Here is a 26,998-nt window from a genome sequence, read left to right as displayed (position 1 = left end):
GTATATAATAGCCAACGAATGTTATGTGAAACGAATATGCATAATTCTTGTTATGATGCATATCTTGCCTATAATCTAATTGCATCAAATATTTCTATTGTTTGTTAATTTGGTAGCTGAATAACTTGTGTAAATATTGCAGGCTACAAACAATGAAAGAAGTAGTGATCTGATGGGAGAAATGTCTACCACAGACGAGAGTAATCAGAATGCAATCTCTGTGGCCAATGAGGCAGAAAATGATAGTAAGTAAAAAAAAAAACAAAACAAAACAACAAAAAAAAAACTGTTATGGTTCTTAGCACTATTTGTATTTCCTTAAAGGTCCTGTAAATTCTGATTTTGTACATAGTTTGCACATACAGTATAGTAACAAGTCAGTGTTAAGATATTAAATACAATTCATACATGCACTGAATTTGAAATAATTAGTCAAGTGTATACATGTTGCATATTGGTAACATACGTTTGAAAAGTCCGTGCAAAAAATGAAACCTACTTACGTGTTTGGGGTAAACCTTTTTTATTTTTCGACATAGTCTCCTTTTAGACTTATACACTTTGTCCAATGCTGTTCTAATTTGTTGATCCCTTCCGAATAATAGGAATTGTCCAAGTCCGCAAAATAGCTATTAGTTGCTGCAATCACCTTGAATAAAATCTTTGTTCCGCCAGCCATTTCTTCAAATTGGGGAACCAAGTCTGGAGAATAGGGGGGGATGTGAAAAGCCTATTTGCTACGAAATAATTTCTCCAAAAACACTCGTACTGGTAACATAGGAAAATATAGTTTTGTAAGCGTCCAAAAATTCTCTTAAATAACCTGGTTCTCAAGTAATTATACAGTGTAATTAGAGAATGACTGTTCTGAACAACAATGGGCCTACTGTTCTCAAAAATTTTAAAATAGCACAACTACGTTTAAGCTATGGGAATGGGATAAGCAATCAGGATATAGAAAACTTAATTCCCATATATGTCGTAGTTCGTACATATTTACACCTGACACTGCATCCATACAGAATGAAGTATAACAAAGAAATGACTAAAATAAAGTTAAGATGGAGGCTCGACAGAGCACTTAGAGTTCACAGATATCAAGTTTCATGGTCGATACAAATTATCGATGCCACAAAGCGACCCCCCCCCATTTTCCCTGCAGTACGGAGTACTACAGATGTCCAAGGGTGAGGGCGCGCGGGCATCGTCATCTGTGAAAATCGTGCGCGTAGGCAGGTGTACCACAGGTACTTCCATCTCGAACGAGGTGGGTTGTGCAGGCGGAGCGGCGATAGGTGGGTCCACTTAGTAGTCAATCAGCCACCGTGGGTGGATGAGACGGCGGCCGGCCTGGGTGTAAGGGGGCGGGGCAGTCGACGGTGTGGTGGAGGCATGTGTGGCCCTTAAGTGGATTGAGCCGTCCATAGAAATGAAACCACATAGAGATGCTCGATCACACTCGTGCGGGAGTGTGAGGTTGTGTGCAATGTTGACGTGTAAAGGACCGTCCGATGGCGGGACCTCGGTATCTGACAAAAGAATGAGCACTCGGTCGTCGAACGTCACTATAGAAACGTCGTTCACTCGGTGTGGCGGCACGCTGCAGGACAAACTGATAGTAGGTGTGTGTATGTGTCTCCGACCTTGGAGGTGAGGGCGCGAAACCTATGCAGTGTGAAACAGGGGATGAGGTCGGGAAATCAGTGGACAGTCTTCGGTGGAGGAGATGTGTGGTGAGGTTGATGGTAGCACGTCTTCATTCTCGATCAAGGATGGATTGTCTGCAGAGTCCTACTGCGGTGGTGTGAGACCATCAGGCTCAATGAGAGCCAGTTTCAGGTGATGCAGAAAAACTGTCTGTGTGCAGTCTTTAATCATGATATCAAAAGTCATGTCCCAGTGCCGCAGGACCTTGTAAGGTCCAAGAGAAGGAGGTTGAAGAAGCTGCCTAACCGCATCGTTACGTAGCATGACGTGGGAGCAGTCAGAGAGTGCAATGGGAACATAAGCCTCAGGCGGTGAGTGACTGATGGATGGGTGCAAACGCTTTTGTTGAAAATGCTTGTGCATCCGGCTAATGGAATCTGGCAAGGGGGGAAGATCCTTGCTAACCTGGGGAAGAATAAGTTCCACCGGTAGGAACAGTTTCTCACTGAAAACAAATTCGGGTATAGTCCCTTGTAGGTCAGGTTTATAGGTCGAGTGTAGACTGAGTAGCACCCACGGAAGAGCCTCCAACCAGAGACAAAAGGCGAAAAGGGAGGATTCGAACTGTCAAACCTTATCTGTGGTGATAGTGGTCAGGGACCCGAAACGAGCGATCCACGAGCCAATGAAAGCCTTGGCTACCGTCTCGGCAGTAATGTTAGGGAGAGGGACAGCCTCGACCCAGCGAGACAAACGGTCGATAGTTGATAAGATATATCTATGCCCCTCCGAAGGAGGAAGATGCCTGATCAGATCAATATGTACGTGGCGGAATCGTCCTGCGGGACTGTCGAACTTGCCCAGAGGCAAGAGACGCAGCTGCGTGCCCAGGTTTGACAGTCCCGTTTGATATTCTTCCAAACAAAACGTTTTGATATGAGACGTTTGGTGGCTCGAACGCCTGGGTTATGCAGGGCATCGAAAACCTTTCAGCGCAACCCGGGTGGGAGTAAAGGGCATAGGGTGCCGGTCGAAGAATCACACCACACCTCAATGGAAACGCCAGGAAATTTAGCCTTTTTGAAAACAAGTGATGTTTGTGGGTCTCTTAGGAGAGTCCGAAACTTCATCAGAAGCTTGGAGGGAGGCCAGATCAGAAAGATCAACAATGCGGGAAACAGCACTGATACGCGAGAAGAAATCCGCAGCGACTTTATCTGCACACTTGATGTAACGGATGTCCGTTGTGAATTGAGAAACCAGGTCAAAGTGGTGGTAACGTCGAAGAGGTGGGTCCTCAGGTGGTTTGCAGAATGCTTCTGCCAGTGGTTTGTGATCGGTGAGGATGCAAAATGAATGTCCTTCGACGTTGGAGTGGAAATGTTTGATTGCCTCATAAACAGCAAGGAGCTCTCTATTGAATGCAGAATATTTTCTCTGAGCCATAGATAGTTTCTTGGAGAAGAAATGAAGGGAAGAAAACGTGTCACCCTTGCATTGTTGCAACACTGCCCCACCGCGATGATGCTGGCATCCATAGTGATAAATAACTCGGCCAAGGGGTCGGGGTGAGCGAGGGTCAGTGTGAGCTAAAGAAGTCTTCAGAGCCTTGAAGGCCTCTAGCATCAGAGCAGTTCAAGAGACGGGTTTGATACCGAACGTTTGTTTGCCTGATAGCGCATCCGTCAGAGTGCATGAACAGCAGCGGCAGAAGGCAGTTGGTGATGATAGTAATTGATAGTGCCAAGGAAGTGGCATAGTTCTTTGTAAGTAGCTGGGGGCGGCAGAGTCGTGATAGCCTGCACACAAGATTTGGGAGGCTGTATTCCGTCAGCGGAGATGGTGTAACCTAGGAAGGAGACTGACGCTTGGCGCAACTAAAACTTGTCTTTGTTGACCTCGACACCGTTGGAGTTCAAGGTATGGAGGACCATAGACAGATGATTTTCATGTTCCTCTGCTGAACTGCTGAAAACGAGAATGTCGTCCAGATAAGCAAAGCAGAACTTGAACTGTCGCAAGATAAAGTCAATGAAACGCTGCCACATTTGCACCGCGTTCTTTAGGCCGAACGGCATGAAGTGGTATTGGAATAAACCGAGCGGCGTGATAATAGCCGTTTTAGGAATGTATTCCGGCGCCATGGGAATCTGGTGGTAAGTGCGTTTACAGTCAATAGCACTGAAAACTGTGGCGCCAGAAAACATATGAGTGAAGTCATTGATGTTAGGCACTGGGTAATCGTCCATGACAGTACGAGCATTTAAGTGTCTGTAATGGCCGCACATTGGAAAAGATCCGTCGTGTTTGGGGACGAGGTAGATTGGTAAAGACCAGTTGCTATCTGAAGGTTGCAGAATACCTACTGCCAAAAGTTGATTAATCTGCTGCCAAGCTGCGCGCAACTTGATAAGTTGAGGCGTCGGATCTTATGCCTAATAGTAGGGCCGGTAGCGGTAACTATCTTGAGTGTCGTTCCATCAGTGACGGAAGAAACTGAGAACTGCACATGAGATTGGTTAACATCCTGGTGCTGAGTCCTCAGACGAGTAGGGCGCAACAAGGCATAGCCGTTAGCGCAAGTGGGGAAAGATAGCACGAAAGTCGCATGTCTCTTATGGGAGTGCGGCAGGCACTTGTGTGGAAGGAGTGGGTGCGCGTGCAGCGCCAAGTGAAGGGGAACGGGTGGCGACTGTCCGCTGTTCACCTTGCACACGTGGGGCCACAATGGCTGCTGTGTCTTGTGATTGGTGAGTGAGGGAGGGGAAATGTTTATTAACACGTGTGGTAGCTGTCAGAGAGGTGGGCATGGTCGCAACACGTGCACGACTGTCACTAGCAGCACTGTTTGAAACACATGGCACTAGAAGAGGCGCGCGCGATGTGGGGGGGTTGGAATTTCACATGCAAGTAAAGTTTGTGGACTAACCTGATGAGAGTTCGAGCTAGGCTTGGCCGAGCAATCTTGTTTAGGTGGCGGCGCCGTGGACTGCAATTGCAGAAGATAGGTACAAGCCATGACGAGCATGCTGTAAGTGGATGCAATGTGTTGTTTCAGCTTGTCATTGTCCTGGCAGAGTTGCGTCACCAAGTCGTATTCTGCCAGTAGGTTGGTAATGCAGGTCACAATGTTGCCCTCGAGGGCAGAATACTCGTGTATGATATCATATGTTGCGCTGGAAACAGAGCGTTGGACATACGTGCGGGTGCACGGTATGTGAGTATTCGTAGGATGGTGGAGCACTGAACCTTGTACGACGTTCAGAGTTAGTTCGTAATGAGCGAAAAAATCCATACCGAGGATCGGTTCATCGATGTCAGAAATGTAGAACATCCACAGAAAACGTAGAGGAGGAGACAGGGTCACCGCAACCTTTACTGAGCCTGAGGTAGGTAACATCGACACATTGACAGCTCGTAGAAGTGGCATCGTCAGAAGAAGCATGTGGAGCCATCGAAGTAGGTATGATCAATACATCAGCACCAGTGTCGACCAGAAAAGCTAGACTTGATGTAATGTCAGTCACATAGACACGACCACTCGGCCGGGCAGATAAGTGAACAGAGTGTAATGTAAGAGGACGCCTGTTACGTTCCCCGCAGGACTCGGCGTCTCTTAGTTCCTGCGATCAGTGTTTGGGAGGAGTGGAGACTGCGACAGTGGGGGCGCTTGTCCTCACTGATTTGTTCTGGTAAGTAGACCAGTACATAAGGTGCATGGGCGATCCTGGAGTGCTCAGACAGCAGAGTGAGTAAGCAGATGCTGCCAAGAGAAGTAGACGAGGTGATGGCGAAGTGAGCCCTGCCTCTGCCGGCCGAAGGTTGGTATGCAGGGGCTGCTGTTCCAACGAATGGAGTGGAATGAACCGGCTGATGTTGCCGCAGCAGCGAATGCAACTGATCAGCGATGTGTAGGCAGGAGCCAATGGATTCGAACGAGTGTGGTAACAAATGGATTTGTAGATCGGTAGGTAGTTGGGCAGATCACACAGTCCATAGCGTGGCGTCATGCATGGTATGCTCGTTCACGAGCAATCGAAGGCGGCACCAGAGTTGTGAGGGGGTGTGTTCCCCCAGGTGCTCCTCGTAGAGAATCTTGATTATTAACTCTTGTGGCGAGCAGGCAAGTCGTTCCATTATAGTCTTCCTTGCAAACTGGTATTTTGGTGCAGGCGATGGTGAAAGGAGCAGGTCCCAAATCAAATCCGAGTGGTTGTGGAGGTGTGTGACGAGGCAGAGAAACTTTGACTTGTCATCAGACACATGATGTAACTCGAACAGATGCTCGACGAGTGCAAACCACCATGCCGGGCTGTCCTCCTATAAGGGAGGTAGTTTCGGCAGGCGGCCAGGAGGGGGGTGATGACAGCGGCTTCGACATCTCCTGGGGTAGAAGCAGAACTGAGGTTATGTCATAGGCCGGCGCAGTAGGCCTGGATGTAAACCAGACGAGCGAATCCGTAGTAGCGGCAGCTGGCATAGTTGACTGCGTGTCACAAAAACACGGTGCGGCAGGCACGGACGGTACTGTGGAAACAGGCGGATGAACTGCACTTGAAGGGCCCCCAAAAACTGGACCATGAGTGATGAGTGCTGGACGGAAACAACCCACTTCCGGAACAGGGCTTGAGACCGGCGTGGCACACACAGGTGGTGCTGTGGGAGCGGCAGGCGGTTGAGTGACATGAAACAGGGACCCCCCCACAAGTGACGGGGGGTGGGGGGATTGAGAATGCCACTCACGTGGAAACTATCTGATGCACAACATGCCTGTAATGCGTGTGGCGGGCCACTGAGGCGAGGTAAGGGGTGCATGTTACGCGAAACACTGAATTGTGCATGTAAATTGGACACAACTGGAACACCACGTGCACGGAACGGATCCGGCGCAGTTTGTAGTAATGGCGGCATTGCACACGGCCCGACAGTAACTGATGTAGCATGCCGATGGGTGGATAAACACATGGTCGGATGGAGATCACTTTGTTCTTGAAACACTCAATTTGAGGAGACGCAATTCAAAATACTGTTCAGTTCACATTTCACTATCAGATGATCATAATCCGGTGATGCGAAGCTTGAGTCCGTTGTTAGCTCTAACGGCGTAGTTGTTGACCATTGAAAACTAATGAGGTTAGCACACGGCGTTGGTTGAGAACGCGAATCACTGCGCATAAATGATGAATATGCCGTTGGTGAAGAAACGACGAACCTCGGTGAGCGGAGTTGTGCTTCCACATCTTCGAACAAGGCATTGTTTGGCGTGGTCATTGCATAGTGCATATAATCTATTGCATAAACACCAGCGTGGAAGATGCAAAACACAAACGAACTGCCTATGAAGTTTCATGGTCGATACAAACTATCGACGCCACAAAGCCAATAATAAACAATAACAACAGAAGTTTACATGCCACTTGTGAATGTTCGAAATTTCACAATATATTGCAATACAAATGGCTATTCATACAGTCAGTGAAATATTATGCACAAGCGTCGTGAACAGTAAAATACACTAATCTAGACTCTCAAATCAGCACATGAATTTTGCATAAGTGGTCTCTTTCAAAGGAAAAGTCTGAAGTCGATTTTTACATATAAACAAACTTGTGAATTGCTTGGATTTTTCATTTAGCTGTTGCTGTGCCAGCTTCTACACTAGTGTGCTGAAGGAGAACACTGCAGCATGAGTTTATCTCTCTCAAAATATAGAAAAATTACAGCAACGACAAAGCACGTCTTCTGTCTGTTGCAGCTACGAATGTCACGCCTGTCAGCCATTCAACCTGTCAACTATGAGGCCAGTTGTTACCATTACTTCCATTATTTATATTCTACTGAGTACTTCCCCTTACTGTAAGAGTCTGATGAAAATAAGACAGGAATTTAGATCAGATACATGCCACTCATGATGATTGTAAGATGGCAGGTAGCATAGTACCTAACAAGAAAGAGAAGATTATAGATGTATTTGAAGATTTCTTTAAATTTTTACATTTTTCAGAGATGAATCAGAAATGTAGTTCATTAAAAATTAAAATAGCATGAAAGTTGTACCAGGTGAGGCAAATAAAGCCATTTGAGGCATGAAAAAAGTTAATGCACCTAAAGGTAATTTAGTGGAAGTAGTTATACCTGATGAAAATGTATCCAAAAGGAACTTTAAAAATTGGTTACAGGATGTCTGCCAAAGTAGAAAATGTCCCAGGACTGGAACAGTGCTGTTAACATTCAATTTCACAAGAAACGAGGCAAATTGATGAATTCCAAGTGAAATAAATATAAGAATAAAAATGGTCTAGATTGGTAAACTGTAAATGATCTTCAAAATTAAACTTCCATATTATCTAAACAGGAATGTTTGCAATCAAAGTGTCTGAGTTTTTGACTTACTACAGTGCGGTGTGAACTTTCAGTACACGGTTTTCGGTGAGCTATGGATAGATAGATGTTGGGAATAGCTAGGAGAAACGGGAAAACAACAAAATGACCAAGGCACACACAGCTGTGCCCATATCAAAAATTAAAATTGGATAAGAATAGCTTATAGCCAGGGAGATAGTCGTAAGATACACCAATGAAGTTCTTTGCTGGTTCCAGACTAAGGTGATGAAATAATGGAAGGTTTGTAAATGATATTAGAGAAAATGCAGGAGCATTATAGAGGCATACACATTTTTTTAACCAAAACATAATCATGCCCACTGTGAAATGGAATGCCACCTGGTGGCATTGCAGGCATGTGATGCGGTAAGAAAAGTATATAAAGAGGGCAGAGATGAATGAATAATCATTCTAGCAGTAATAGGGCTGGATATGGGGACATCCACTGTCAAATATGGCTTTGACAAAGGGCAGATTGTTGTAGTCCTGCACCTGGAAACGAGTATCTCAAAAATGGCAGAAGTGGTTGATTGTTAGCTTGCTAGTTTCATCAAGATTGGACCCTGGAAATGTGTCATTTGGTTGGATGAATTACATTTCTTGTTACTAGATCACTGATCGTGCTCGGATATGCAGCTCTTCAGGCAAATGGCTGGTCAAAATATACTACGCACTGCAGATGCAAGGCAGTGAGGGCAGTATCATGCTGAGGCAGTCACCTCAGCCATGGGGCCTTTGGTAATAATCGAAGGCACCATGACAGCTGTGGAGTACGCGAACATTATTGCAGACCATTTCCATCTCTTCACACTTGATCTACATCTACGTGATTACTCTGCTATTCACAATAAAGTGCCAGGCAGAGGGTTCAAAGAACCACCTTCATGCTGTCTCTCTACTGTTCCACTCTCGAATGGCATGCGGGAAAAACGAGCATTTAAATTTTTCTGTGCGAGCCCTAATTTCTATTATTTTATCAAGATGATCATTGCCCCCTATGTAGGTGGGTGCCAACAGAATGTTTTCGCAATCGGAGGAGAAACTGGTGATTGAGATTTCATGAAAAGATCCCGTCACAACGAAAAACGCCTTTGTTTTAATGACTACCACTCCAATTCACATATCATCTCTGTGGCATTATCTTCCATATTTCATGATAATACAAAACGAGCCGCCCTTCTTTGTACTTTTTCGATGTCATCCGTCAGTCCCACCCGATGAGGATCCCACACCGCACAGCAATACTCCAGAATAGGCCGGACAAGCGTGGTGTAAGCAGTCTCTTTAGCAGACCTGTTGCACCTTCTAAGTGTTTTGCCAATGAATCGTAGTCTTTGGTTTGCTCTACCCACAATATTATCTATGTGATCGTTCCAGTTTAGGATAATTGTAATTGTAATCCCTAAGTATTTAGTTGAATTTACAGCCCTCAGATTTGTGTGACTTATCGCGTAATCGAAATTTTGATGATTTCTTTTAGTACTCATGTGAATAACTTCACACTTTTCTTTATTCAGGGTCAATTGCCACTTTTTGCACCATACAGATATCATATCTAAATCATTTTGCAAGTCGTTTTGATCATCTGATGACTTTACAAGACGGTAAATGACAGCATCATCTGCAGACAATCTAAGATGCCTACTCAGATTGTCTCCTATGTCGTTAATATAGATCATGAACAATAGATGGCCTATAACACTTCCTTGGGGAACGCCGGATATTACTTCTGTTTTACTCGATGACTTTCCGTCTATTACTAAGAGCTGTGACCTTTCTGACAGGAAATCACGAATCCAGTCGCACAACTGAGGCGATACTCCATAGGCACGCAGTTTGATTAGAAGATGCTTGTGAGGAATGGTGTCGAAAGCCTTCTGGAAATCTAAAAATATGGAATCAATTTGACATCCCTTGTTGATAGCACTTATTACTTCATGAGTATAAAGAACTAGTTGTGTTTCACAAGAGCAATATTTTCTGAAACCGTGCTGACTATGTCTCAATAAATCATTTTCTTCGAGGTTCTTCATAATGTTTGAATACAATATATGTTCCAAAACCCTATTGCAAATCGACGTTAGTGATATAGGCCTGTAATTCAGTGGATTACTCCTACTTCCTTTTTTGGGTATTGGTGTGACTTGAGCACTTTTCCAGTCTTTAGGTATGTATCTTTCTGTGAGGGAGTGGTCGTATATAATTGCTAAATATGGAGCTATTTTATCAGCATACTCTGAGAGGAACCTGACTGGTATACAATCTGGACCGGAGGCCTTGCCTTTATTAAGTGATGTATGCTGCTTTGTTACACCGAGGATATCTGCTTCTATGTTTCTCAACTTGGCAGTTGTTCTTAATTGGAATTCAGGAATATTTACTTCGTCGTCTTTGGAGAAGGAGTTTCGGAAAACCGTGTTTAATAACTCTGCTTTAGTGGCACTGTCATCAGTTACTTCACCGTTGTTATCACGCAGTGAAGGTATTGATTGTGTCTTGGCACTGGTGTGCTTCATGTATGACCAGAATCTCTTTGGGTTTTCTGCCAGATTTTGAGACAGAATTTCGTTGTGGAAATTATTAAAAGCATCTCGCATTGAAGCACGCGCTATATTTTGAACTTCTGTAAAATCTCCAATCTTGGAGATTTTGCGTTCTTTTAAATTTGGCATGCTTTTTTCGTTGCTTCTGCAACAACGATGTGACCCCTTTTGTGTACCGTGGGGGATCAGTACCATCACTTATTAATTTATGTGGTATATATCTCTCAATTGCTGTTGATACTATCTCTTTGAAAACATTCCACAACTTTTCTACACTTACATGATCAGATCAGAAGGAGTGAAGATTGTATCTTAAAAAGACGTTAAGAGCATTTTTATCAGCTTTTTTAAATAGATATACTTTGCGTTTCTTTTTGATGGTTGTAGGTGTTATGGTATTCAGCCTAGCAGCAATTGCCTTGTCGTTGCTAATCCCTGTATTCATCACAACACTCACTATTTGTCCAGGATTATTTGTTGCTAAAAGGTCAAGTATGCTTTCACAACCATTTACGCTTCGAGTGGGCTCATCAACTAATTATTCAAAATAATTTTCTGAGAAAGCATTCAGTACAATTTCGGATGATGTTTTATGCCTGCCACCGGCTTTAAACATATAATTTTTTCCAGCATATCAAGGGTAGATTGAAGTCACCAATGACTATAATTGTATGAGTGCAGTACTTATTTAAAATGAGACTCAAGTTTTCTTTGAACTGTTCAGCAACTATGTCTTCTGAGTTGGGGGTCGGTAAAATGATCCAGTTAATAGTTTAGTCCGATTGTCATGTATAACCTCTACCCATACTATTTCACATGAATTATTTAATTCAATTTTGCTACAAGGCAAACTACCTCTGACAGCAATAAATACTCCACCACCAAATGTATTTAATCTATCACTGTTAGATCGTTTGATAAAATTTTGGCTGAACTTATTTCCTGCTTTAGCCAGCTCCCTGTACCTAAAACTAATGTGGCATCTTTCAGCATGATAATTGTCCAAGTCACCAGGCAAGAATCATGTTACAGTGGTTTGGGAGACATGACAGTGAACCTGCACTGATGTCTTGGTAACCTGATCTAAATCCAAATTAACACATCTAGGACACTGTCAGGCACTAGCTCCACAGCCACAACCAGCCAGCCCACAATTTGCCAGTCCATTAATACTTGTTTCTGTGCACCTTATTTTCGCTTCTTTGTAACTATGACTACATTGACATTTTTCTTGGTTAAGCAATTTTGTAACACAAAAGATAGTATCTTTGCCTATTATTATTATTTCTTTCTATTCTCAGACATTATGTCTGGTCAAAAATGGACAGTGACGTGGACCTTCATCAAGCGTGACTTCCTTTTAACTGTACGGTATATGTTATATTGCATTTAGGAACTTTCGAGTCATTGAACATGTATCAATAATTACAGATTTTTTGTTGTTGTGTATATGTGTTTGGATGTAGCTGTATTGCGTTGATGTACTGGTGGATATTGTGTGGTATGACTCCTGTAGTTGCTAGTATAATTGGTATAATGTCAACTTTTATCCTGATGCCACATGTCCTTGACTTCCTCAGCCAGTTGGATGTATTTTTCAATTTTTTCTCCTGTTTTCTTCTGTATATTTGTTGTGTTGGGTATGGATATTTCAATTAGTTGTGTTAATTTCTTCTTTTTATTGGTGAGTATGATGTCAGGTTTGTTATGTGGTGTTGTTTTATCTGTTATAATCGTTCTGTTCCAGTATAATTTGTATTCATCATTCTCCAGTACATTTTGTGGTGCATACTTGTATGTGGGAACATGTTGTTTTATAAGTTTATGTTGTAAGGCAAGCTGTTGATGTATTATTTTTGCTCTATTGTCGTGTCATCTGGGGTATTCCGTATTTGCTAGTATTGTACATCCGCTTGTGATGTGATCTACTGTTTCTATTTGTTGTTTGCAAAGTCTGCATTTATCTGTTGTGGTATTGGGATCTTTAATAATATGCTTGCTGTAATATCTGGTGTTTATTGTTTGATCCTGTATTGCAATCCTTCCGTCTCACTGTATATATCGCCTTTTCTTAGCCATGTGTTGGATGCGTCTTGATTGATGTGTGGCTGTGTTAGATGATATGGGTGCTTGCCATGTAGTGTTTTCTTTTTCCAATTTACTTTCTTCGTATCTGTTGATGTTATGTGATCTAAAGGGTTGTAGAAGTGGTTATGAAATTGCAATGGTGTAGCCGATGTATTTATATGAGTGATTGCTTTGTGTATTTCGCTAGTTTCTGCTCGTTCTAGAAAGAATTTTCTTAAATTGTCTACCTGTCCATAATGTAGGTTTTTTATATCTATAAATCCCCTTCCTCCTTCCTTTCTGCTTAATGTGAATCTTTCTGTTGCTGAATGTATGTGATGTATTCTATATTTGTGGCATTGTGATCGTGTAAGTGTATTGAGTGCTTCTAGGTCTGTGTCACTCCATTTCACTGCTCCAAATCAGTAGGTCAATACTGGTATAGCATAAGTATTTATAGCTTTTGTCTTGTTTCTTGCTGTCAATTCTGTTTTCAGTATTTTTGTTAGTCTTTGTCTATATTTTTCTTTTAGTTCTTCTTTAATATTTGTATTATCTATTCCTATTTTTTGTCTGTATCCTAGATATTTATAGGCATCTGTTTTTTCCATCGCTTCTATGCAGTCGCTATGGTTATCCAATATGTAATCTTCTTGTTTAGTGTGTTTTCCCTTGACTATGCTATTTTTCTTACATTTGTCTGTTCCAAAAGCCATATTTATATCATTGCTGAATACTTCTGTTATCTTTAGTAATTGGTTGAGTTGTTGATTTGTTGCTGCCAGTAAATAGATCATCCATGTATAGCAAATGTGTGATTTTGTGTAGGTATGTTCCAGTAATATTGTATCCATAATTTGTATTATTTAGCATGTTGGATAGTGGGTTCAGAGCAAGGCAGAACCAGAAAGGACTTAATGAGTCTCCTTGGTATATTCCACGCTTAATCTGTATTGGCTGTGATGTGATACTACTTGAATCTGTTTGGATATTAAGTGTGGTTTTCCAATTTTTCATTACTATGTTTAGGAACTGTGTTAATTTAGGATCTACTTTGTATATTTCCAATATCTGTAGTGACCATGAGTGGGGTACACTATCAAAAGCTTTTTGGTAATCAATGCATGCGTAGTGCAGCGACCTTTGTTTGGTTTTAGCTTGATACGTCACCTCTGCATCTATTATCAATTGCTCTTTACATCCTCGTGCTTCTTTGCAGCACCCTTTTTGTTCTGTGTTGTATGTGTCATTAATTTCTGTGTAATGACTGAAGTTAATATTTTGTAGATTGTTGGTAGGCATGTTATGGGGCGATATTTAGCTGGGTTTGCTGTGTCTGCTTGATCTTTAGGTTTCAGTTAGGTTATTCCATGTGTAAGTGTATCAGGGAATGTGTATGGGTCTGCAATGTAATTGTTAAATAATTTAGTTAGGTGTGAATGTGTTGAGGTGAACTTCTTTAGCCAGAAATTTGCTATTTTATCATTTCCATGGGCTTTCCAATTGTGCATAGAATTAATTGCTCGGGTGACTTCATGTTGCAAAATTATCACTTCAGGCATTTGTGGTATCATCTTGTATGAATCTGTTTCTGCTTGTATCCACCATGCGTGTCTGTTATGTTGTACCGGGTTTGACCATATGTTGCTCCAGAAGTGTTCCATGTCTGTTATGTTTGGTGGATTGTCTATTTTAATGTGTGTGTTATCTATTGTCTGGTAAAATTTCTTTTGGTTTGTGTTGAATGTTTGGTTTTGTTTCCTTCTATTTTCACTTTTTTTGTATCTTCTAAGTCGTTTGGCCAATGCTTGTAATTTCTGCTTCTTTTCATCTAATTGCTCTATTGCTTCTTGTTGTGAGATTTTACCTAACCTTTTTCGTTTTTTGTCTGATATTTCATTTCTTATAAATTGTGTTAGCTGTCCAATGTCTTTTCTCAGTTTTTCTATTCTGATCTGTAGCCTGTGTTGCCATGCTGGTTTTGTGGGTTTCTTCTGTGTGTTGGTTGGTTCTGATCTCTGCCTAGTGTGTATATTTAGTGTAGTGAGTGCTCCTATATAAATCAGTAGTTGTAACTCTTCCATAGTTGTATTTTCATTTATTTTGTTGTGTATGATTGTATTGATAGTTTTTATTGTTGTTTCGACTTGTGGGTTATTTGGTGGTCTATGCAAGAATGGTCTTATGTCTGTATTTGTGTCTTTGTATTCTATATATGTCAGCTGAAATTTTTCTTCTATATCTAACATGTGTGTCACTTCGTGTTCTATTTGTGCTTGTTCTGGTGGTTGTCTTAAGATTTCGTTTTCCTCTGATTGTTTGATTGATGCGTGGTGTTCTTTGTTTGTTTGCTCTGGGATGTTTTCCATTACTGTATTTTCTTCTTCTTCTTCTGATTGCACATTATTTTGTTCAAGTATTTGTTGTACTTGTTGTTTGATGTTTTCTAATTTCGACTGGGGTATCCTGTTATTTTTTATTATTACACGAATCTGATCAGCTAGTCGTTGTTCTGTTAAAAATTTTAATTCTGGGTATCTAGTAATAAATGTTGTGTATACTTGTGATCTGTATCCAGTTGTGTTGGTTCCTAAGTTTGTTGCTTGGTAATAACAGAACATGAGGTGTCGGTTAACTTCATCTGACCATCTCATCCTCTGTCTTTGTTTTCCTTCTAGAGTGGTTGCAGGAAGCATGTCCTGCAAAACACCTCTATTTGTGGCTAGCAGTGTCGTTACCATTGTGGACGGGCATAGGGTTCAAGCGTCGTCCCCGACCATGACAGCGCTTGTTCGAGGCTTCATTAGTTCTGTCCTGAACCAACTAATCACACTAAAAGAGAGGTTAGCCCTATTAGTGGTTTGTTCTTTTCGTCGCCTTTTACGACTGGCAGAACATACCGAAGGCCTATTCTTTTCCCGAGCCTCCACGGGGTTTATTATTATTATTATTATTATTATTATTATTATTATTACTATTATCATCTGTTTTATCATCATCTTTTCATCTCTCATTTTTTACTATGGATAGGAAACACAGAAACTGTGTAAAATATGTTGAAAATTTTGAATTGGTAATGTTAGATACTGCCAAGTATTGTCAATTTGACTGAAGTTATTAATAACTACTAGAGCTTAGAATACCACCATGATTTTAACTGTTGAATTGCAATGTAGTTACATGAACTAAAAAAACTGTTCCACCCTCTTAAAAAGGAGGAGGAGGAAGTGTTAAAACCTTTGCTGCAATCTGCACTGTTCACTGACATTTATTCACAACCTTCTTTGTTCTGTTCATTCTGCTTTTTTAGTGCTTACAATTCAAGTTGCAGTAGGAAACCCCTAACTTCCTCCTATCTTTCTCGATACCACAAATTGTGCCTCATTCACTAGCTGTTTTACATTTTCATCACACATTGTTTGAAAACTTAATGACATTTCTGTACAGGACTACTCAAGTTCCACCATACTGGCAGTGAGCGAATGGAAATTCAACCTTCTCAGGAATGCAGTAGTAGTACCAGTTCACTAAAAGTACCAGGTGTAATTCACAGTGAAGATCAGACCATACCTGCAATCATCAGTGTGTCATCTACTGGTCATCTAGAAGGAATACAGCTTACTGGTTGGAGCACAAGTTCTGAACATTTGCGCCAAATGGAGCGTACACAGCAGCTGACTGTGTTTCCATTTACCGCATCACAAAATGAAGTGACAGTACTTGATAGTGAAAATGGTGTACCACTAGCAACATTTGAGTCCTGTCCTACAGTTGACAACATTGGCAAACCAGATTCTGCAATAGTCCCTGCAGACACTCTTGAATGCACAGACAACACACCAGCAGTTTCAACATCTTCTCAAAATGACACACAGTGTCAGAATGTTTCTGACTTAAACTCCTCTAAGGATAAAGACAATCCCCAAACTTGGATAGATATTATGGAGTGCTCATCTCTCGTTTCGTCTGTAACAAATAATCCTACAGAAACTGAACAATTTTCAGAAAATTTATCAGGGCCTGTCTGGTCCACAAATGTTGTAACAGAAGCAGACTCATCTGTTAACATGATTGATGTGAATCATAGTACAAATTTTTCTTCAGATGTTGAGAAAACAACAGGTGGTTCAGCCAGAAATATACTGAAAGACATTGCTGCGGGGGCTGATATTTGCAAATGTAACCCCTGTAGGTGTGACCCATCTGTACAGGAATGTCAGAACTGTGCATCTGAAGCTGACAGTTCCAGTTTGAATCCTTGTTGTGATACTGATAAGGAAAATTGGCTTACTGGCGACCTAGAAAACAGCCATTCTGCTGACATTAATCTCACCCCATTTGTCAATAGAACTTCAGATGACAATAGAGTTACACCCGATGTGCCAAATGAGCAAATTACTACTGATGGGAACGAAATATTCCAAGACCCATCCCGAGGTGATTTTGCAAACTTTTTGGAAGGAGCTTCAGAGAATTGTGAAAATGACACTGAAGACAACTGCACACACACGGACAATCATATTGAAAATTCTGAAATTGAGCAATCAGTGTCTGTCAGTGCAGCAGCAACAGACACCTCAGTCCTAAATAGCAACAGTGTTTCTTCAAACTTTGACATAGAGAACATCATCTCTGAAGCCACATCAACAGGAGTTGAAGACTGGCAGACTACGGTGATGCCAGAAAGTCATCCAGCAGTCCTCAGTATTGATGACCTTGTGCCAGACAGTGGGGTCACACATACTGTAGAAAATCAGTGGCAGCATGGACCTGAACAAACAGCCACTTCTAGTGCTGAAGCCAGCAGATTGTTGCCAACCACCAGTAATGAGAAAGATAAAACTCAGCTTGAGAATGACCCTGCTCACTATAATGGTAAGTGTGCTTTACTTGAACTGTTATTTAAGTGTTTACCAGTAATGAAATTTGATTTTAATACTAATAAATGTATTTATATTTATCTGTTGCTCCTCCCTTAACTTTATGTTTCAGCTGTTTCTACTCAGTGTCCATAGTTGATAAGTAGATACTTTAAATAATGTGTCTTGTTCATGTACAACAAATTACTAGTGATCTGAATGATGAAAATTTTTTTGTTAAATAAAATCAGTCTTCACTTCGAAAGTAAAATGTGCTTAAATGTCATTCTAACGACATTGATTCAGAAAACAAGGCGTATCATCTGTTTAAAATAACTTGGTGACTGAGAACTATAGGCATAGAGGGAGAAGAATTGTCAGTCATTGTGTAGTATGCCACCATCTACATATTCTCATTGTTGTGTATAGGTATATGAAAAAACAAGTACATAGAAAAACAATTGACAAGCATGTGAACTGGATTGAAGATCCCCCAGTAGATCATGACTAGTCTTCATTACTTGACTCATTGAACTATCACAGAATCATTATAACTGAACTATAAGATGCTAGACTAGTATCTCAGAAAAAATATGTATGAATCGCTGTTGTTTCAACCTGATCTAAGATTTCTGTAATTCACTTTCTGAAAATGTCAGAATGATTTTATTACTGGCTTTAACCATGTGTAATTGAATTAATGCTCCAATTCTAATTAGCTGAATATCAGTGAGAGAGTAAACACTAACAAATATTATGGATGTGGCATATCAAATAATATCATATGAAAATTATTTTGAAGTATTGTCATACACATTTCGGCTGTATGAGTTCTTGCATTGCTTTGCATTCAATAACTCAATGTTTTTTGTTAATTGCTGGTGCTCTGAAAGAAAGGTTGCAGCATATTATTAAACTACCTACCAGAAGTTATAGTTTTGTGGAAAAAGATCAGTCCAGTTATTCATGTCGCACTGATTATACTCTACACTCTTGTTTTCACATCATGCATAGGTGCTTGATGTAACTAATGAGGATTTTCAGAACTCCAGCATTTGTTGTTTTAATAGTTCATGTTCCCTGAGAAATGCAACCATACCTCACCATAAAATAAGGGCATTTCAGTATCAGGCTCACCATCATGAACAGATTCCAACAACCAGTTGTAGTATTGATGAGGAACAACAGTATCTGAATTGGTCAGTGTACTGCCATTACTTTGCAAAGTTTCAGAATGAGGATGTGCAAAGCTGTGTCAGCAGATGCTGCTGACACTCCAGTCAGAAGTGCTAAATTTTCTCAGCCTTCTTTCCAATGCTGCCCCCAGCTCATGTAATTTATTGTCTGATACAGTGTCTGCCATACTGCAGGAACACAGTCTGAACTGCCGTATGGTAAATGGGAGCGTTCTGCTGGGGTACTAGTTCCCAATCAATGCCAGCACTTCAATAATATGTGAAACACCGTATAATTAATATATTAAAAATAACATAGTACACAATTTAAATTTCTAGGAGAAATCATCCAGTTCTCTGGATTAAATTGTGAGGCAAACAAAAAGACTCATTAAATTGTAAAAAAGCTTTGTCAGGCAAACAAAAAGAGAATCATTAAATTATAAAAAGCTTATAGAATAACTCAAAATAGGTACAGTGAAAATTAATATCTCATAACATTGCATCAGAGCAGTCAGACCTAAAGCATTGTATGTGTCACAGACTGTAATGTTTATCAGTAGATCATTAACTAAAGACTTAGCAAAAGAAGAAGAAAATATTAGGTTGATGCGTAAGTTCATAGTGTTTTTCCATAAGTTTAATAAACACAACTGAAACTTAAATCATCAATAATATATTCTCCTTCACTATTTACAACAGTCTGCCAGTGCTGGGGTAACATTTTGATTCCATGACTGTACAAATAACGTGGTTTTGAGTTGATGAACTCGTCCAGCCATGTTTAGAGCACATTTCGATCTGGAAAGGCAGTCCCATGAAGGTTGTTCGATAGAGTGTGGAAAAGGTGAAAACTGAGGGCACGAGATCACGTGAATAAGGTGAATATGGTATGACTCCCCGACCCAACTCCTGTATAATGTTTTTGTCAATCTAGTAGAATGCAGGCAGGTGTTATCATGGAGTAGCATCACTTCACACAGTCTTTCTGATCATTGTTCATGGATTATGTCTGCTAGACGATTCAGTTGTTGACAGTAAATGTTCACAATGGTAGTTACACCTCAGAGGAGCAATTTGTAGTACACCGCACCATCACCATTTCACTAGATGCATAGCATTATCTTTTGTGGATGTGCACAGTTCTGTATATGGGGAGTTGTGGCTTTGTTTACCATGTTTACTCGAATCTAAGCCGCACCTGAAATGTGAGACTCGAAATTCAAGGGGAGAGAAAAGTTTTAGGCCGCACCTCCAACTTGAAACAAAGTTGGTCCATTGTAATATGAGACACAATTTAGGTCGAATGAATGACGATACAGCTACAGTAGTTTGGTTCGAGTCATAAACTTAGCAGTTAAGCTTTATCAGGTAGCCATTGCTATGCGTCAGTCGCTCCGTCCGTATTTATACGGGTAGCCTTCCTTTTTCACGTGCTTCGTCTGGTTTGAATTGACTGCTTATTTTTCTTTGATCTGATAAGTGCCGTTCTCTTTGTTATAGATGTTTATGTCACTCCAAGCTGAAAATGCATTACTGTACTGTGTCATGCATTGTTTGTCGCATTCTGATAATCTGTGTTTACGACCTGTCGCCGCTCACGGCATGGCTTGCTTTTGTGCACGCTACCGCCGCTTACAATTAAAAAACAAAAGAGAGGAATCGTCTCATTAGCGAAACAATGGCAAGAGACCGCTATTTGTTGTTACTTACACTGCTGCTTTCTTTGATAATGATCAACAAGAACCAAATAATAGACTGAATATGATAGAAGATGTTCTGAACGAGAATTTAGCAAAACTTTTTCTCCGTTTGAAAATCTTTGCAGACGCCTCTTTAGTACATTACATTCTGCACAGAAATTAGAGTCATCTTAGATTTAAAAATTTAGTCAATTGCCGTCCTTCATTTCTGACTGTACCACTATTAGGCATAAGAATAATATGAATATAAACATGACATGATAGGTATATTCTTCCACGTTTGCTGTTGACTCACTGTAGTTTCGTAGTTTATTAGGCAGACAGGATTTCAATGAGATAGCAGCAAACACGAAACAATACATCGCAAAATGTTTATATTCGTATTATTCTTATGGTGAAGAGAATACTGCATGTGATTCTCATTTCATCAGGTTCCTATTAGCAACCATCTCTTCTCACAGGTAGGAAAAAATTCAGAACGTACAGTTGGCCATATTGACAAACATCCCAAACAGTCTTACCAGTCGGATTTTCGTAGTACATTGAAATGCTGCTACATTCGAAGATGAACAATACGGAATTTGTATTTACTTCGTTGGATAATGTGGTCGAAACTCGGGGCGGAGAAAAAAGCTCATCTTCAACCGTTTTTTAAAATTTATTTGCTGACGCAGTGGTTTTGGCTCCTTTGTGCCTGCAAAGCATGCCTGTGTAGCGCTACATGTATTCGACGGCGGAACTTAGTTGTGGCAGCACCTAACAACATTTTTCAGAACTTCCGCTTACTTTGCACTCGATTCTAAGCCGCAGGCGGTTTTTTGGATTACAAAATGCGGAAAAAAAGTGCGGCTTAGACTCGAGTAAATACGGTAGGCTCAACCATTCCTTTCTTTTCCCTATGTCAGCATAAAGATATCATTTCTCATCACCAGTAAGGATGCCGGATAAGAATGTCGTTGTTGTTCGCAAGATGACAAGCAAGCAGAGATAGCCACCTGCAAATTTGTATTTTGGCTTAGAGCAAGTGGTACTCATACACCTGATTTTTGAACTGTTCCTATTGCACACAAATGTCTCACAATGATGGAATGGTCACAGTTCATCACGTTTGTCAGTTTGCGAGTATGCTGAGGTGGATCATTGTGGGTTAATGCATTTAAACAATCTTCATCATACCTCAAAGGTCTTCCGGAATATGGAGAGTCACTAATGTCAAAACGATGATTTTCAAAATGAGAAAACAATTTTCTTGCAGTGGTCTGCCCGTTGGAATTATCCCCATACACGATGCAAATGTTTCTGACTGCCTCCACTACTGTCACGTCTCAATTGAACTCGAACAGAAGAATATGTCAGAAATGTTCTGATTTCTCCACTTTGCTCTCCATTTTCTAGCATCCACAGCTCCACTCACTATTTCCAAATGACAAAATGCAAATGTGTAAATTCAGATAGTAAAAGCGAATACAGATAAAAAATGATAAATGTTAAATAAACCAATTCTGGTTGCTATACCAAAATACCAACATGCGAAATGAAAATGCTATGAACTTGTGCACCAACCTAATACCAAGGAACGTTTTTGGTCTGGTCTGTGTTGAGGGAATCTGGCCACATTCGCAGAGTGAACAATGATAGACCAACCAAAAGGATTTCCTACTGTGCTCTCTCAAGAAAAATTAAAAACAATTGGATACTTGATATTGAAATGGATCTTCAGGAAATAAGAGTTACAAATAAAATTCTGCAGGACAGAGTTGTATTCAAAACTTTGACAAGCGTCAGTTTGAAGCTAAACCAAGTTTTAAAGTGTTACATATAAAAGAACATGGACAGAAAAACGTAAGAAAAGCCACAGTGAGGAAATGAAGAGATTTTTGGGTAAAGCGGAAGAATCAGTGAAATAAGTTCAGTGGTGCTCCAATGCTGAGTGTAATGATTTAAAAAAATGTGCAGATTATCAATGAAGATGTAGAAACCATTGATGAGCTTACGGATGTAGGGCAGTTGAAGACAACTGGCTGGGCGGGAAAAGAATTAAGCAGAAGAATAAAAATGGCATGGACTGCTTTTGGCAAAGTAAGCAGTTTTCTATACTTCTGAAACAGGAATTTTATAATCAGTTTATGTTGGCAGTTATGACACATGAAAATGACACATGGATTTTAATGGAAAAATGTTTCAAAAACTGGTTAACTGTAAGAGGTTCAAGAACAACAAACAGTTGCATTAGGTAATGGCCTGAAGTGGAAGATGTGATTATGATTGCAGTAAATGGAGAGGCCATGCAACCAGGCAAATGGATGTTATGTAGACGAAGAAAGTTGCTTGTTAGATTTTACGAGATAATAAAAAGCTAAGATGATGCTCTAAGGGAAGGTGTGTGTGTGTGTGTGTGTGTGTGTGTGTGTGTGTGTGTTTTGTCGTGTCAATAAATGTTCTAATTTGTTCTTTCCTTCTTCTCAAAGACAATGCAATATTGGTCAGCAGTGACGGGCTGGAAGAATTGAACTTTCTCTTGGAGCATGCTGGTCATAATTTGGGTCTTGATGATGCACATCATCATGTATCATCAACAGCTGAACAATGCAATGCAGAAACAGTTCAAACAGGTACAAAAACCATTGAGAATTTTACAGTAAGTTAAAATTTTGAGTTGATGTATACAGTGGCTCTGAAGTTGTTTTTATCAGTCCAGTTCTGGATTAAGATGATGATTTGGTGAAAGGAAATGTGAATATTGTTCTGTTGTTGTTGTTTTATTGGTTTTGTGTAGTTAAGACTACGTGAAGGAGCTTACGTCCTCTTTCTTTTCTGCTTTCATTACTTCCAGCAGTTTTCATTCTTTCCTTATGTTTTATCTTCTTCCTTTTGTCCATATCGCACCTTTCTTTTTCTTTGTTTTCAGTTTCTCTCAAAAAAAGTTCTTTTTGTCATTCTATTTTCACCTAACTCTTTTAGATGTGTACAGAATACAAATCTTCTGTTCCTCATTGTCTGATATTGGTTCATTTTTTCATAAACTTCTTTATTGCATCTTAATTTCCATTTCGGCTTCTCATATTTTGATCGCAATACTTTCCTGACTGTTTTTCTTCCCTTCTTTTCTCTTTCACCTTATTGTTTAGCTGTATTTAATGAAAGGCATTCTGAAGGTTAAAGGTATTCTGGTTTAATACACTGTTGTGCTTGAGCTTTCCATTTATGGAAATAGGTTTCCTGTTATATAGGGTTTTTGTTAGTTGGTAGAAGCTACCTCCATTTTCCTTGTCCCTGCTTAGTTAGCTTCTTTGTCAAAATCATTTGGTTGTATTATTTCACCTACATATTTAAATTCTGTAGTCTTTTTTATTCATCAGTAATCAATTTCCATATATTTTGGTGCATCGTGCCCATCTCTCATACACTCTTTGTTTTTTCCAAAAGGTATACATAGGCCTGCTTTTTAAACTGTCTCTTGTAGGACATTTATCTGCACTACTGCATCGTCTATAGATTCAGCTAAGATGGCAGGATTGTCTGCAAAAGCCACAGTGAAAACTTAGACAATCCTCTTTCTCCCAGTTGTGATTCTTTAAATTCCTTCTCCTGTCCTTTTCCTCGATTTCTCTTACTACCTTTTCTAGCACATAATTGAACAGCAGTGGGGACAATTCATCTCCTTATTTTACCCAAATTTTGATCTCAAAAACCTTGGAGGTTTCACCTAAAACTTTAATTTTGGATCCTGTATGTGTTACTGTGTCATATACAATAGCCAATGGTGTATCGTCAGCTCCAAACTCTCTTAAGGTTTTGAATAATATTTTCTTGTCAGTTGGATCACATGTTTTTTTTGAAATCTACAAATGCCTTATAAATGCTTTTGGATCTCACTCTTCAGTACCTGATTATAAATTGTAGATTTAAAATTTATTCCACACAGTATCATCCTTTTCCAAACTCTCATTCATACTGTCCTAACTAGCAATCTAGTTGTCTTTCTAGTCTGTTTTGTAGCACTTTTGAAATAATTTTGTAAGTTATTGGGGCCAATTTTATCTCCTCCTTTGTGGACTGGATGAATTAATGTTGTTATTATTATTATTATTGTCAATATTATGAAGAGGATAGTTGCTACTCACCATATAGAGGAGGTGCTGAGTCGCAGATACACACAACAAAAAGACTGTCAAACAAAATTTGACAAAATCACACACACACACACACACACACACACACACACACACACACACACAAACTCCTCCACTCAACTCACACACAACCACAGTCTCTGGCTTCGGCAGCCAGAGACTGTGGTCATTGTGTGTGTGTGTGTGTGTGTGTGTGTGTGTGTGTGTGTGTGTGTGTGTGTGTCAGTCTTTTTCTTGTGCCCATCTTAAGGATGAGTAGCAACTGCCCTTTTCATAATATTGCCATGATTCCATCCTGGACTTTCCATTGTATTATTATTATTATTATTATTATTATTAGTAGTAGTAGTAGTAGTAGTAGTAGTAGTAGTATTTAAAGTAATGTAGAAAAATAGACTATCCACAGAAACATTACTGGAGTCGTAGAAGTCAGATATAGACACATCTGAGAGTACAGCAAATGTACTACGTGAAAGTAATAAATAAAAATAGAATGTTGGAAGTACTTTTAAGAAATTGCAACCAACCTTGAAAAGTGAAGATGAGTACAGACTTTTTATGAATGTTGTGATTGTTATTTTTCTTCTCCACAATCCCTTTTTGAAATATTATAGTAGTGATTTGTGGATAATTGATTAATAAAAAAGATAATTAGGAAGTGATTAATGTGAGAGATGTTCCACTGCTCCTTTTTCTACAGTGCTATTTTTCTATCATTGTAATAGATATATCAGTGAGGAGAGTGTATTATAACTAGTTTTTTGTTCTTTGTAGCTAGCTCTGGTCATTGGTTTTTAACTGCTCCATTGGTTTAGGTTATTTAAGCAGCATATTTTTGGAATTCTTCATTTTTATTACTTCACTGGCTTCCAAATAGTGTATGGGAAATGATAATTTACATAAATACTATTTGTGTCCCTACCCAATCTGTTTATAGAAGTTGTGGTTTAATAAGCATGCATGTTAGGAATGAAGAATTGTTTTAGAGAAAAAAAAATTGAAACATAATTTCCTTTTAGGGATATATGTTTTAGTCTTTGCCCAATGATGACATGATTTGAGCAGAAATGTTTAATTATGAACTATGACTTCATCTTTGGGAACAAGAAAAAGTAGCTGAGTTAGGGGCTAGAGGTTTGGGGGGGGGGGGGGGGGGTGGAGGTAGCAAATCATAATACAAGCCATGCAGTTTACGCTTTTGTGGATACATTTCCAAATGATTGTGTTGACACTTGCTTAAATTTCTCTAAAAACAGCTTTAAAGTTGAAAGCTACACCCAGCTGTTGTATACCATCAGCAATTGTGGCACTCAGTAGACTATCAGTTATCTTATCAACAACTTATCATTTAAAATATTAATTGCCTTTCCCGTTGATGCACCTATGGGCTCTATTACTTCACACACTTTTGGGCAGCAATCAGTGATAGCCATTTTATGGACTCATTCATTAATTTCTACAGTAACGTCATCTGCCAGGCGTCCTGAGCAGTCCCCATCATAATTAGATGTTGCCCATGTTTAAATTCATCAAAATTATTGCTGTTGCCATTGGCAACAAAGGGTCAAAGTAAATGGCAGCATTTATCATGTCACATGTTTTTACATCCAAAAGCAGAAAGTGACCTAGTAAATGGTAATGCTCTTTCTCCATGTCATGGGAATTGCGTAGCATAACTTACTGAAATGGCTACAAAGTTATGAATCGGAGTCATGTTTATTTCAGCATTGTCTAACAAATTGTGGCAAATTATGGTTAACACTAGCTTGTGTTAGTAATGAAATTTGTCTTCAGACTTGAGTTCTCATTGGACTGATAGATTTTGTGCACAAAGAATGACTGTGTTTATACCTACATCTAATCTACAGCTGTACTGCGCAAGCCACCTTATGGTACAGGGCTGAGGATACCTTTTGTACCACTATCAATTCCTCCTTTCCCTGTTCCAGTCGCAGGTGGTTAGCAGGAAGAATGATTACCTGTAAGCCTCCATGTGAGCTTGAATCTCTCTAATTTTATCTTTATGGTCATTTGCAAGATGTACGTTGGAGGAAGCAATATATTTGTTGACTCTTCTAGGAATGTACCTTCTCAGAACTTCAACAGTAAACAATGCTGTGATGCAGAATGCCTCTCTTGCAGCATGTGCCTCTGGGGTTGATTGATCATCTCTGTGATGCTTTCATACTTACTAAATGAACTTGCAACAAAATGCACTGCTCTTCATTGTATCTTCTTTCTTTTCTGTATCAATCCTGTGTGGAATGGATCCCATGCTGATGAACAATACTTAAGTATTGGTCAAGTGAAGGTTTTGCAAGCTACCTCCTTCGTTGACAGGCTACATTTCCAGGGCATCTTCCAATTAATTTCTCTGGCTTCTGCCTTTCCCGTGATTAGTTTTATGTGGTCATTCCACTTAAAATTGCTCCTTACTCATACTTCCAGACATTTTATGGAATTAGCTGCATCTAGTGATTGCTCTGC

General features: G+C 39.9%; 1 protein-coding gene across 1 annotated transcript in view; it reads left to right on the top strand.

The window, feature by feature from the left end:
* The window catches only part of LOC126100572 (uncharacterized), a 66,269-nt gene that overhangs the window by 7,385 nt on the left and 31,886 nt on the right, over nt 1-26,998 (top strand). Inside the window, exons 6-8 of the mRNA XM_049911191.1 lie at nt 143-245; nt 16,089-17,516; nt 22,847-22,990. Coding sequence (XP_049767148.1) covers nt 143-245; nt 16,089-17,516; nt 22,847-22,990 — 1,675 coding nt within the window. The remainder of the gene's footprint in view (nt 1-142; nt 246-16,088; nt 17,517-22,846; nt 22,991-26,998) is intronic.

The sequence above is a fragment of the Schistocerca cancellata genome, chromosome 9, assembly GCF_023864275.1.
Source record: "Schistocerca cancellata isolate TAMUIC-IGC-003103 chromosome 9, iqSchCanc2.1, whole genome shotgun sequence".
Taxonomy (NCBI): domain Eukaryota; kingdom Metazoa; phylum Arthropoda; class Insecta; order Orthoptera; family Acrididae; genus Schistocerca; species Schistocerca cancellata.
Note: the sequence above shows the minus strand (reverse complement) of the source record. Positions and strands in the feature narration are given on the sequence as shown.